The following is a 13,955-nucleotide window of genomic DNA, read 5'->3' as shown; positions in this document are numbered from 1 at the left end:
TTGAACAGAAAACTTATTTATAGAATTTCTTTCTCAAAATCATTTGGGGCGTTACGGTTACCTTAACACTATTACAGTGCCAACCACCCAGATTCAGTTCTGCCATTGTCTGTAAGGAATTTGTTTGCTCTCCCCATGACTGTGTTGGTTTCCTCCAGGTGTTCTGGTTTTCTCCCACATTCCAAAGATGTGTGGATTAATTGGTCATATGGGAATAACTGGGCAGTATGAGCTCATATGGGAATAACTGAGCAGTATGAGCTTATTGGGTTGGAAGGACCTGTTACAGTGCTCAAAACAGATGAATGAAATTAATTCCTGGCATGAAAGTGAACCTGCCTTCTTTCATCGTCATCATTACGAGCAGTGTTGTATGACGTGGGCGATCATTGGGGGTCTTTCCAAATTTGTTCTTGGCTAATTTTTCTACAGAAGCGGCTTGCCATTGCTTTCTTCTGAGCAGTGTCTTTACAAGACACAGCTAGTGAGGCCAGAACTTGAATTGAATTGACTTTATTTTTACTTACATCCTTAACATACATGAGGAGTAAAAATCTTTACGTTACGTCTTCAACTAAATGTGCAATGTGCAATCATAGTAATTTATAATAATTTATAATAAATAGAACAGTCGATGTAATATAGAGTACACTCAAATCAGAGTGAGTTCACCAGTCTGATGGCCTGGTGGAAGAAGCTGCCCCAGAGCCTGTTGGTGCTACGTGGACCAGGTTCAAATCTGCAAGGACACTGGCAGCTTCTAAGTTCCTACAGAGAGAGAAGGGAGGAGCTACTTGATGGACAGCTGGTGTTCAGCACAACAGTATTTAAACCAGCATAATTGCTTGTTTCACAGGACATGGGACAGGCAGGGTGTGGTGAAGTTCCCACTATCCCGTTTAGGTGCCCACGAGTGTGGGGCTGCGGATCCATTATCAGGTATCGATCTGTGATTATTAGTGCGTGAAAGAGCGACCCTGTGGAGTCTATTAGTGTGCCTAACCCTCGCCTGAGTTGGTAGACTATCACTCGAAGACCGTGCTCTTAAGTTGGTCAAGTTTGGCTAACTTGGAAGTTTCGGAGGACAACGGGAAGATTGACGGCATCAGGTCACCTGAAGAACCAAATACCTCTCTCTCTCCATCACTACTCAACTCAATACCATGAACTGAACTGAACTTTACTCATCACTGTAAGACTGTATCCATTTACCCCAAGGCTTGAAGAAGCTTAGTTTCTATATTTCTACACTTACATATATATATTATCATTGCCAACCTGTTTGATATATCTGTATTTATATTACCGTATTGCGTAGTTACTAATAAATAATATTAGTGAATAGTAATACGGGACTCCAAAGTGTTTTCCATTTCTGCTGGTTCTTTAACTCGTCATGAGGTACGTGACAAGAGGATGTTTCCTATGGTGGGGGAGTGTAATACCAGAGGACATTGCCTCAGAATAGAGGGGCGTTCTTTTGGAATGTAGACAAGGAGGAATTTCTTTAGCTAGAGAGTGGTGAATCTGTGGGATTTTTTGCAACAGGCAGCTGTTGAGAGCAAATCTTTACGTATATTTAAAGTAAAGGATGATAGGTTCTTGATTGGTCAGGGCATGAAGGGATACTGGGCAAAGGACGGAGATTGGGGCTGACAGGAAAATTGGACCAGACATGATGAAACATGATGAAATGGCGGAGCAGACTCGATGGGCCAAATGGCCTTATTCTGCTCCTATGTCCTATGGTATAAGACTTGTGACCCTAGCCAATACACAGGATAGAAAATCTTTTTCAACCGTCTTGCTATCTCAGAAATTTTTTGTGTTTATAATAGACTACAGAAAGCTGAAAACAAATAATAATTTCAGACTATGTGTATTACATAGGAATTTGGAGAAAGATTTTGCTATCACAAATACTCCTGAAAATACAATTACTTTAATTGTAATGAGTACACACAATCTGTTATGTACATGGAGCCTGCACGTCAACATGATTGCCAATCGATATACATGTAAACACAATACATAGAACAGTGGTATGTGATACTTTCCTAGCCTCTCTAAAACCTGCCCTGCCAAAGCATGCCTCGACAAGATAGAAAACCTTTCAGCTTACATCATGGGCAACATTTTAATTGACTTGAATAAAGAAATTGAAATAACAAATATAGGTGATTTTTTAAAAAAGTGCGTGATAGGGTAACTTTGTGGTTATTTTCATCATCAGCAGCCCAAAATCCATAAGATACACCCAAAAGTATTCAGGAAGCAAAATCCTCACAGATTGTCTGCCTGGTGTCAGTAGTTGCATAACCAGGATTTGTGATATACAGTATCTCCTCTGGAGGGAAATAAATAAAAGATAGTCTCCAGGATCATCATCCCATTTCAAGCCAAATTAAACTTAAACACAAGATACTCTCACCTTCAGTCAATAATACTTCCAAGAAAATATTGATCCTGACAGACAGCGCAGAGATGCAGCTGGTAAACATGGAGTTTGCAGTCACAATTAATTTCCTGAAATTTACCTTGTTCGCTTGCTCATCTCAGCTCCAGACAGGGCTTGAAAGACGGAGTCGTAAACACGATGCTTGTACCACAGCTCATGTGCCACCTTTCCGTAGATGCCGGCCAGCGTGAGCAGCGGGACAAGGAACACCAGAATCAGGATGACGGTGGTGTAGGCCCTCCTCTGCTGTGGCTGGTGCCAGATCTCCTGACAGCAGGTGTAGTGCACCTCGAAGAGGAAATCGTGCTGTACCTGTGCGACAATCACACAGCAATGTCAGACGGCCAACAAGGAAGTCACCTGATCCCGTTCGTCCACACACAAGTAGCGGGCAGGAATATATGTGGGGGACAGTCCGGCGTTGTGTCGACAGGCACTGACAGTTCTTAAATGTGGGGCCTGCAGGAGGAAGGTAAACTTAAGAACATAAGGAGGAGGCCATTCGGCCCCTCAAACCTGACCCACCATTCCACCTAATTACATGCGTATGACAAGTTAACCTACTCGCAGAACGTCTTTGGAAAGTGGGAAGAAATGCCACATTCCTACCGCTGGCCGTAAGGAGTTTGCATGTTCTCTTCGTGACCACGTGGGTTTCCACCCACAGTCCAAAGACGTACCGGTTGTTCGGCTAATTGGTCATTGTAAATTGTAGCGTGATTAGGTTGGGATTAGAATCAGGGGATTGGTTGGCGGCGCAGCTCGAAGGGTTGGAAGGGCCTGTTCTGCACTATCTCTGTAAATTAAAACCTGTGAACACCTGGAGGAAGCCCTGTGGTACAGTTACAGAGAAGGCACAGTCCGTGCAGACAGCAACGTGCAAGACATAATAATATAGTCTGCGAGGTTAGGAGTCCATTTTATCATAGTAGGAGACTGTTCAATAGTCGTATAACAGTAAAGATGATATCTCAAGACCGATGATGTGGAAATGGAAGAATTGCAATGAAGTATTTACAAGAAGTAGAATGGAGGAAAAGTAAACAGAACTGTGTTGTACATCGCAACACAGCGTGATTCATCATATCAAACACGCGGTGAGGGAGGGACCGCGGTTTGCTTTGTTGTTGCTGCTGCCTGTGCTGTTCTGCTGAATTGCGGCAATGTTAATGGTGGAATGTGAGCCAACACTTGCGGGCTGCCCTTGCATACCCATAGGTTGTATTGGATGTTAAAATAAACGGCTCAGGCCATTGCATGCTTCAATGTACATGTGATCAATAAACTTGAATCCGAATCTGAATCAGAATCGGGGTTGATATCGCCGGCATGAGTCCAGCCTGAAACGTCAATTGTACATTTTTCCATAGATGCTGCCTGACCTGCTGAGTTCCTCCAGGATTTTACATGTGTCCTGTGAAATCTGTTATGCAGCAGCAGTACTTTAAGAATAAAAATAAAGAACTGTAAATTACATTGTAAAGTTAAACTAGTAAGTATTGCAAAAAGAGAGGAAAAAGCAGTGAGGGGTCAATGTCAATTCAGAAATCAGATAGCAGAGGGGGAAGAAGCTGTTCCTAAATCGTTGAGTGTGTGATTTCAGGCTCCTCCCTGATGGTAGCAATGAGAAGCGGGCATGTCTTGTGTTATGATTTGTAACTTCAAAACATTAAACTAATTCGAAGGAAGGCATAGGAGTCCAAAAATGCGGGTCGAACTTTACGTTTACTTTAAGCAGGTGCGCATGTATCAGATGGTAGTGTGAAGATGTATGCATTTAATGTATTTTTACATATAACCACTAATTAATTATTTAAACAAACAAGAATGATCATGTTCTGCTACTGAATCTGATACCCTTCAAAGTGGAGAGGAGCTTCACCCACATACGAAGACCATAAGACTATAAGAGATAGGAACAGAATTAGGCCATTCAACCCATCGAGCCTGCTCCACTATTCCATCATGGCTGATTTATTAGCTCTCTTAATCCTGTAACTCCTGCCTTCTCCCCTAACCTTTGACTTATCAAGAAACTATCAACATCGGCTTTAAATATACCTAATGACTTGGCTTTCACAGCCGCCCATGGCAATCAATTCTTACAGATTCATCACCTTCAGGATATAGAAATTTCTCCTCACCCCTGTTCTAAAGGGACAGCCGTCTATACTGAAACTGTGCTCCCTGATCCTAGACTCCCTCACTATTGAAAACATCCTCTCCACATGCACTCTCCTAGGCCAGGGGCTTCCCAACCTGGGGCCCACCAACCCCCCAGTTAATGGTAGGGGTCCATGGCATAAAAAGGGTTGGGAACCCCCAAACTAGACCTTTCACGGGCACGTGAGGCAAGAAACAGCACAGGGTTGAACACACTGCTCATGTGAAGGTAATAGGCAGCAAGTTTCATAAGTGCTTATTATTGGAGTGCTGTTCCAATTAGCTTTCAGCTTGTATTATTGGAATAGTGCGCTGCGAGGGTAGAGAAGAAGCTGGTTGTACCTCAATCTTCTGTGCATACCACAGCGGTGAAGCGATAGCCATCGCGGACAGCCAGACCGCTACTGCAAACCAGAAAACAGCCAATCAGACAGCGATGCATTTTAAAGGCAGCTTCCACAGTGAAAAGCCTCAAAGACCATAAGACCGTGAGACATAGGAGCAGAGTTAGGCCATTTGGCCCGTCAAATCTGCTCTACCAGGTAAAACAAGTGAGGAACGTCTCATTATGGCAATGACGGGTGACATAGTGTAGATCATAGACTGGATCTACTTTGCTCTCAGTGTGCAGCTGTCTCCATGAGACTTCGGAACAAATCACATGTATTGGGGCAGCATCACAACATAATGTTTAGCATCAAGTTTAAAAGTCAAGTGGATATGTGGCAACTTTATAAAACTCTGATCGGGCCACATCTGGAGTATAGCATACAGTTCTAGTCGCCCCCTCCCCCCACTAAAAGAAGGAATTTGAGGCTTTGGAGAGGGTGCAGAAGAGGTTTACCAGGGTGCTGCCTAGTTTAGAGGGCATGTGCTTTCATGAGAGGCTGGACAAACTTGGGTTTTCTCTGGGGCATTGGAGGCTGAGGGGAGATCTGATGGCGTTTTATAAGTTCATGAGAGGCATAGCTAGTGTAGATCTGTTTCCCAGCATTGAAATTTCTAATATCAAAGGACATGCATTGAGGTTGAGAGGGGGTAGATTCAAAGCGGATCTGAGGGGTAATTTTTTACTCAGAGAGTGGTGGCTGCCTGGTATAGTGCTGGAGACAAATACATTAGAAGCTTTTAAGAGACATTTGAATAGGCATCATGACTGTAAGGAAGATGGAGGGATATGGTCGGGGTATAGGTAGGAGGGATTAGTGTTTGAATGCTTTTGGTTTACTTTTTAGCTAGTTCAGCACAACACTGTTAGCCGAATGGCATGTTCTACGTTCTATGTAATGTGTTACCACGTCAGCTTTCACTGATTGGTTTAAATCCGCCTCTGCCTGTAAGTTCCCACCATCAGGCAGGAGGTACCGTAACATTAGGACGTTAGGAGGGGAAACAGCTTCTTTCACCAGGCTGTGAGACAACTGAACTCCCTGCCACCACCCAGGTCTCATCACATAAAGAGCCATTAGTGTTATACTGTTTACTTTTTAACCAAATCCCTCATGACCATTCAGGTCCCTAAACAGTCCTTCCAGGTGAGGCAACGCTTCACCTGTGAGTCTATTGGGGGGGGGGGGGGTCATCGACTGTATCCAGTCTCCCGGTGTGGCCTCCTGTATGTTGGTGAGACCCAACATAGATTGGGAGACCGCTGAGTTGAGCACCTATGCTCCATCTGCCAGGAAAAACAGGATCTCCCTGTGGCTACCATTTCAATTCCACTTCCATTCCCATTCCAACATGTCAGTCCATGGCCTCCTCTACACTCACATGCAGGTTGGAGGAACAACACCTTATATTCCATCTGGGTAGCCACCAACCTGACGGAATGTACGTCAATTTCTCAAACTTCTGGTAATGACCATACCCTCCCTTCACCATTACCCATCCCCCTTTCCCTCTCTCAGCTTATTTCTTTTCCTGCACTCTCTGGTGCTCTGCCCCGTTTCCTTTCTTCCATGGCCTTCTGTTAGACTCACCCTTCTGCAGCCTGTATCTCTTTCACTAATCGACTTCCCAGCTCCTTACTTCACCCCTCCCCCTCCACCCTCTAACTCTCACTCCTCATCTACCTTTCTCCAATCCTGAGGAAGGGTCTCAGCCCAAAACATCGACTGTGCTCTTTTCCATTGACGCTGCCTGGCCTGCTGAGTTCCTCTGGCATTTTGTGCGTGTTGCTTGGATTTCTAGTACCTACAGGTTTTCTTTTGTTTGTAAAACAATACAACATGAAAACTTCCAAGGGGGGGTGAATACTTTTTATAGGTGCCATAAGTCACACACACAGATATAGAAGGGTTCTTCATTGCTGTTCCCGTGAGAATTTTTTATGAATATTCAGGGTTGGTGGCCCTGACCTGAATCCCCCAAACTTGGAGGTCTGGTGGACCTCTCCTAGTCTGGCCTAACTAAGGTCTGGTGGACCTCTTTACCCTTTGACCTAACTGGCATGGGTGACCCTACCAAGAGCCAAAGCATAAAGATCTGGATCCAGCCAGCATAGTTCTCCAGGTCATTGAGGTATGCAAGCCTCCAAACCCCACGACAAGGTTGTGGTCCTCTTGGAGGATGCTACATCACGGGTAAAGCCCCCCAAGCACTGAGCACATCTACATAAAACTTTGCCATAGAAAAGCAGGATCCATCGTCAAAGATCCTCACCACTCAGGCCATGCTCTTTTCCTGCTGCTGCCATCAGGTAGAAGGTACAAGTGCCTCAGGACTCCATAATCATAAGACCATAAGACATAGGAGCTAAATTAGGCCATTCAGTCCATCGAGTCTGCTCTGTCATTCCATCATGGCTGATCCTGGATCCCACTCAACCGCATACACCTGCCTTCCTGCCATAGCCTTTGATGCCCTGACCGATCAGGAAATAATCAACTTCCGCCTTAAATATACCCACGGACCTGGCCTCCATTGTGCTCTGTGGCAGCGTATTCTACAGATTTACTGCTCTCTGGCTAAAAAAATCCTCTTTAACTCTGTTCTAAAAGGTCATCCCTCAATCTTGAGGCTGTGCCCTCTAGATCTGGATACCACACAGGAAACATCCTCTCCACATCCACCCTATCTAGTCCTTTCAACATTCAGTAGGTTTCAATAAGATTCCCCCACATTCTTCTAAATTCCAGTGAGTACAGGCCTAAAGCTGCCAAATGTGCTTCATTTGTTAATCCCTTCATTCCCTGAATCATTCTCATGAACCTCCTCTGGACTCCCTCCAAAGATAACACATCCTTTCTGAGATACAGGGCCCAAAACTGTTGACGATATTCCAAGTGTGGCCTGACTAGAGTCTTATAAAGCCTCAACATTATCTCCTTGCTTTTATATTCTATTCCCTTTGAAATAAATAACAACATTGCATTTGCCTTCTTTATCACAGACTCAACCAGTAAATTAACCTTCTGGGAATCTTGCACGTGGACTCCTAAGTCCCTCTGCTCCTCTAATGTTTGAACCTTCTCCCTATTTAGATAATAGCTCACACTATTGTTCCTTTTACCAAAATGCATTATCATTCATTTCCCAACACTGTATTCCATTTGCCACTTTTTACCCATTTTTCCAATTTACCTAAATCCTGCTGCAATCACATTGCTTCCTCAGTTCTGCCTACCCCTCCACCTATCTTCCTATGATCTGCAAACTTTGTCACAAAGCCATCAATTTCATTATCCAAATCATTAACAAATGATGTGAAAAGTAACGGTCCCAATATTGACTCCTGAGAAACACCACTAGTCACTGGCAGCCAACCAGAAAAAGCTTCTTTTATTCCCACTCACTGCCTTCTGCCTGTCAGCCATTCTTTTATCCATGCCGGTACTTCCCTATAACACCGTAGGATTTTATCTTGTTAAGCAAGATGGATCAGCAAATTTGCTGATGATACAAAGACTGGAGGTGTAATGGACGGTGAGGAAGGTTTTCAAAGCTTGCAGAGGGATTTGGACCAGCTGGAAAAATGGGCTGAAAAATGGCAGATGGAGTTTAATACTGACAAGTGTGAGGTATTGCACTTTGGAAGGACAAACCAAGGTAGAACATACAGGGTTAATGGTAAGGCACTGAGGAGTGCAGTAGAACAGAGGGATCTGGGAATACAGATACAAAATTCCCTAAAAGTGGCGTCACAGGTAGATAGGGTCGTAAAGAGAGCTTTTGGTACATTGGCCTTTATTAATCAAAGTATTGTGTATAAGAGCTGGAATGTTATGATGAGGTTGTATAAGGCATTGGTGAGGCCGAATCTGGAGTATTGTGTTCAGTTTTGGTCACCAAATTACAGGAAGGATATTAATAAGGTTGAAAGAGTGCAAAGAAGGTTTACAAGGATGTTGCCAGGACTTGAGAAACTCAGTTACAGAGAAAGATTGAATAGTTTAGGACTTTATTCCCTGGAGCGTAGAAGAATGAGGGGAGATTTGATAGAGGTATATAAAATTATGATGAGTATAGATAGAGTGAATGCAAGCAGGCTTTTTCCACTGAGGCAAGGGGAGAAAAAAACCAGAGGACATGGGTTAAGGGTGAGGGGGGAAAAGTTTAAAGGGAACATTAGGGGGGGCTTCTTCACACACAGAGAGGTGGGAGTGTGGAAAGAGCTGCCAGATGAGGTGGTAAATGTGGGTTCTTTTTTAACGTTTAAGAATAAATTGGACAGATACATGGATGGGAGGGGTATGGAGGGACATGGTCCGTGTGCAGGTCAGTGGGACTAGGCAGAAAATGGTTCGGCACAGCCAAGAGGGACCAAAAGGCCTGTTGCTGTGCTGTAGTTTTGCTATGGTTTCTAAGCAGCCTCATGTGTGGCACCTTATCAAATGCTTTCTGAAAATCCAAGCAAATGACATCCACTGCCTCTCCTTTGTCGAACTTGCTTGTTACTTCCTCAAAGAACTATAACAGATTTGTCAGGCAAGATTTCCCTTCACAGAAACCACGCTGACTTTGACTTATTTTATCATTAGTGTCCAAGTACCCCGAAACTTCATCCTTAATAATGGACTCCAACAATTTCCCAACCACTGAGGTCAGGCTAATTGGCCTATCATTTTTTTTTGTCTTCCTCCCTTGTTAAAGAGTGGAATGGCATGTGCAGCCTTCCAGACCTCCAGGATCATGTCAGAATCAAGTGATTCTTGAAAGATCATGACCAATGCATCTGTTATCTCTTCAGCAACCTCTCTCAGGACTCTGCGATATAGTCCATCTTAAGACTTTTGAGTTTGCCTAGCACTTTTCCCTTTGTAATAGCAATGGCACTCACTACTGCTCCCTGACACTCACAGACCACTGGCACACAAAATACTCTGCAGATATTGGGGTCAAAGCAACACTCACAACACACTGGAGGAACTCAGTAGGTCAGGCAGCATCCGTTTCCATGGATGCTGCCCGACCTGCTAAGTTGCTCCAGACCACTGGCACACTGCTAGTGTCTTCCATAGTGAAGACTGAACCCATTAAGTTAATCTGCCATTTCTTTGCCCTCATTAATACTTCGCCAGCATCACCTCCGTTTTACACTTTATATAACTGAGAAAAACTTCTAGTATCCTGCTTTATATTATTGGCTAGTTTGCCCTCATATTTCACCTTTTCTCTTCTTATAGCTTTGTTATTTGCCTTTTGTCGGATTTCAAAACCTTCCCAATCATCCAACTTCCCACTCACTTCTGCTACCTTACATGCCTTTCCTTGGCTTTTATCCAGTTCTTAGCTTCTCTTGTCTGCCATGGTTGCCTACCTCTGCCACCTGAAAGCTTCTTCTTCTGTGGGACATATCTACCGTGCGCCTTGTGAACTATTCTCAGGAATTTCAGCCATGTCTGCTCGGCCATCATGCCTACCACTATCTCCTTCAAATCCACCTGGGCAAGCTGTTCTCTCACGCCTCTGTAATTCCCTTTAATCCATTGTGATATTGATACATGTGAGTTATGCTTCTCCCTCTCAATGTGCAGTATGAATTCAATCGTATTATGATCACTGTCTCCTAAGGGTTCCTTTACATTAAGCTCCCTAATAAGATCTGGGTTATTACACAACACCCAATCTAATAAAGTCTTTCCCCAAGTAAGCTGAAGTACAAGCCACTCTAAAAAGCTATCTTGTAGGCTATCATGCGAACCAGCACCAACCTGATTCCCCCAGTCCCTTTGCATATTAAAGTCCCCATTGCAATTGAGTCATTACCTTTGTTGCATGCCTTTTCCAGCTCCCTTTGCAATCTCAACCCCACATCTTGGCTATTATTTGCAGGCCTATATATGATTCCCATAATGATTTTTTACCCTTGCAGTTTCTTAGCTTCACCCACAAAGACTCACACTTCCAGCTTCAAGAACAGTTACTACCGCTCGACCATCAGGCATCTTGTACAAAAGAGGATAACTACACTCATTCTATTTCTGGTGTTCCCACAACCAATTATCTCACTTTAAGGACTCTTTATCTTGTTATTTATTGCTATTCATTTGTATTTTAATTTGCACAGTTTGTTGTTCATTCATCCTGCTTACAGTTGCTGTTCTACAGAACTGCTGAGTATGCCCGCAGGAATAGGAATCTCGGTATGTGGTGGCATGTATGTACTTTGATAATAAATTTTACTTCGAACTTTTCAGTATACTACCTGAGGATTCATTTCTTTGCAGGCACATACAGGGAGAAAAAGGAAATACAAAGGATTTCCAAAAAAAACTATACATAAAGAGACGAAGCTGACAAGCAATCAATCTGCAAAAGAAGATAAACTGAGCAAATAATTAATACTGAGAACATGGGCTGTAAAGAGTCTTTGAAAGTGAGTCTGTAGGTCATAGAATCAGCTTATAATAATTGTGATTGAAGTTATCCACACTGGCTCAGGAGCCTGATGGTTGTAGGGTAATAATTGTTCCTGAACCTGGTGGCGTAGGACCTGATGGTTGAGGAGTAATAACTGTTCCTGAACCTGGTGGTGTGGGACCTGATGGTTCAGGGGTAATAACTGTTCCTGAACCTGGTGGTGTGGGACCTGATGGTTGAGGGGTAATAACTGTTCCTGAACCTGGTGGTGTGGGACCTGATGGTTGAGGGGTAATAACTATTCCTGAACCTGGTGGTGTGGGACCTGATGGTTGTAGGGTAATAACTGTTCCTGAACCTGGTGGTGTGGGACCTGATGGTTGAAGGGTAATAGCTGTTCCTGAACCTGGTGGTGTGGGACCTGATGGTCGTAGGGTAATAACTGTTCCTGAACCTGGTGGTGTGGGACCTGATGGTTGAGGGGTAATAACTGTTCCTGAACCTGGTGGTGTGAGACCTGATGGTTGAGGGGTAATAACTGTTCCTGAACCTGGTGGTGTGGGACCTGATGGTTGTAGGGTAATAACTGTTCCTGAACCTGGTGGTGTATACCACCTGCCTGATGGCCACAACTAGGAGTGAGCATGGTCTGGATAGTGGGAGATTTTAGTGGTGGGTGCTACTTTCTTGTGGCAGCACTCCATGTAAATGTGCTCAGTTGTGAGGAGGGCTTTGCTGTGACGGACGGGGCTTATCCACTACTTTCTCTAGACTTCTCCATTCCTGGGCATTGGTGTTTCCATACCAGGCCATGATGCAAACAGTCAGGATGCACCCCACTGTGCATTTATAGAAGTTCAACTATGAAACCCTCTAACTCTTTCATGAATCCCAGAGCCTCAAAATTTAACTGTGGTTGATGTGATGCTTTTACTCTGTTTCTGGTTGACCAGAGGTGTCAGGGATGATCTCCTCGTTGTCCAGTACTTCAGTAACACATACCTATCAGCTTCTTTCCCTGCAAGGATGCACTGGTGCTTCGGGGCCGCAGCGGGTAAAGGACACCCTGGAAGCGCTCTACTGCGATGCACACCATGGTCAGAATCCCCGTGGAGACAGCCATGGTTTGGACAAATGACACCATCTTGCACAGGAACTCACCTGCCAACAAAGTCACATCTTTTCAATTGGCCAGCACAATTCAATGAATTTTGTTCATTTTTAATCAGTTTCGTAGTCATACTGCACAGGAACAGGCCCTTTGGCCCAACTGGTCAGTGCTGACCAAAGTTCGCATCCAAGCTGCTCCCATTCCAACCTTCATCCCTCTTAACCTCCCTTATCTATGTCCCTGTCCAAGTTATGTTTTATGTGTATAAACTAATAATGTGGTGTTTGTCCATCATGTTGGACGATGACAGGAAACCAGAGCCGGAGAGAAGTTCCATTGGGAATTTCAGAGCAGGGCTGAACATCCTGAAATGTGCTTCCAGGGAAGATGGTGAAAGCAGATGAGAAAAAACAGAATGAGATGTAGTTAGGCACATGAACAGCCGGGGACTGGAGGGATATGGACCACATACAGGCAGATGGGATTAGTTTTCAAAAGAGAACAGCGCAGGCCAACAATAACATGCAGTATTATAGAGGAACAAATCCGTAGAGAATTCACAGACCCTTTCAAGAAAGATAACGTTGTTATAGTGAGTGACTGACTGGGACTCGGAAGTGAAATCTTGAGAGTACAAAGCTTACATGTGTAAGAAGTTCGTATGTTTTCTCCTTGACCATGTGGGTTTCCTCAGGATGCTCAAGTTTCCTCCCACAATCCAAAGACATAAGGGTTAATAGGTTATTTGGTCACATGGGTGTAATTAGGCAGTGCAGGCTCATTGGGCCAGAAGGGTCTGTTACCGAGTTACATCTCTAAGTAAAAATAAATTCAGAATAAACAACAAAGTGTAACAGCTACAGGGAAAAAGCAGTCAGTAAGGTGCTCGGCCATAACAAGGCAGACTGTGGATACACTAGGGACATTAAGGAAACACGTGGATGATAGAAAAATGGAGGGTTATGTAGGAGGGACGGATTAGATTGATCTTAGAGTAGGTTAAAAAGTCTGTAAGACACTGGGACCTGAAGGTCCTGTACTGGGCTGAGGTGTGCTATGTCCACAATTAAACTCTTCAATTAGCAGTTGGCACTTCGCTATTACAACTCGGGGATTTCCAGAGTTTGGAGTTCAATTCCAGCGGCTTCTGTAAGGAGCTTGTACAGCCTCACCGTGGAATGCATGCATTTTCCTCCTTTGTCCCACGGCCCAAAGACGTGCCCGGTAGGTTAATTAGTCATTGTAAATTGTCACATGATTAGGTTAGGGGTAATAGGGTTTGTTGGGGGTCGCTAGGGTGACATGGTTTGAAGGGCCTACTCTGTCCTGTATCGCTAAATAAAATAAATAAATAAATAACTCACCTTGGCATTATCTTCTCTGATCACCAATTTAAGCTTCAAACATGGAAATTTCCCAATG

General features: G+C 44.0%; 1 protein-coding gene across 1 annotated transcript in view; it reads right to left on the bottom strand.

Moving 5' to 3' along the window:
* The window catches only part of LOC140202103 (pyroglutamylated RF-amide peptide receptor-like), a 59,760-nt gene that overhangs the window by 24,445 nt on the left and 21,360 nt on the right, over nucleotides 1-13,955 (bottom strand). The window contains exons 2-4 of the mRNA XM_072266961.1: nucleotides 12,425-12,583; nucleotides 4,964-5,025; nucleotides 2,538-2,770 (exon numbers count right to left, since the gene is read on the bottom strand). Of these exons, the coding sequence (XP_072123062.1) occupies nucleotides 2,538-2,770; nucleotides 4,964-5,025; nucleotides 12,425-12,583 (454 nt within the window). The remainder of the gene's footprint in view (nucleotides 1-2,537; nucleotides 2,771-4,963; nucleotides 5,026-12,424; nucleotides 12,584-13,955) is intronic.

The sequence above is a fragment of the Mobula birostris genome, chromosome 8 (assembly GCF_030028105.1).
Source record: "Mobula birostris isolate sMobBir1 chromosome 8, sMobBir1.hap1, whole genome shotgun sequence".
Taxonomy (NCBI): domain Eukaryota; kingdom Metazoa; phylum Chordata; class Chondrichthyes; order Myliobatiformes; family Myliobatidae; genus Mobula; species Mobula birostris.
Note: the sequence above shows the minus strand (reverse complement) of the source record. Positions and strands in the feature narration are given on the sequence as shown.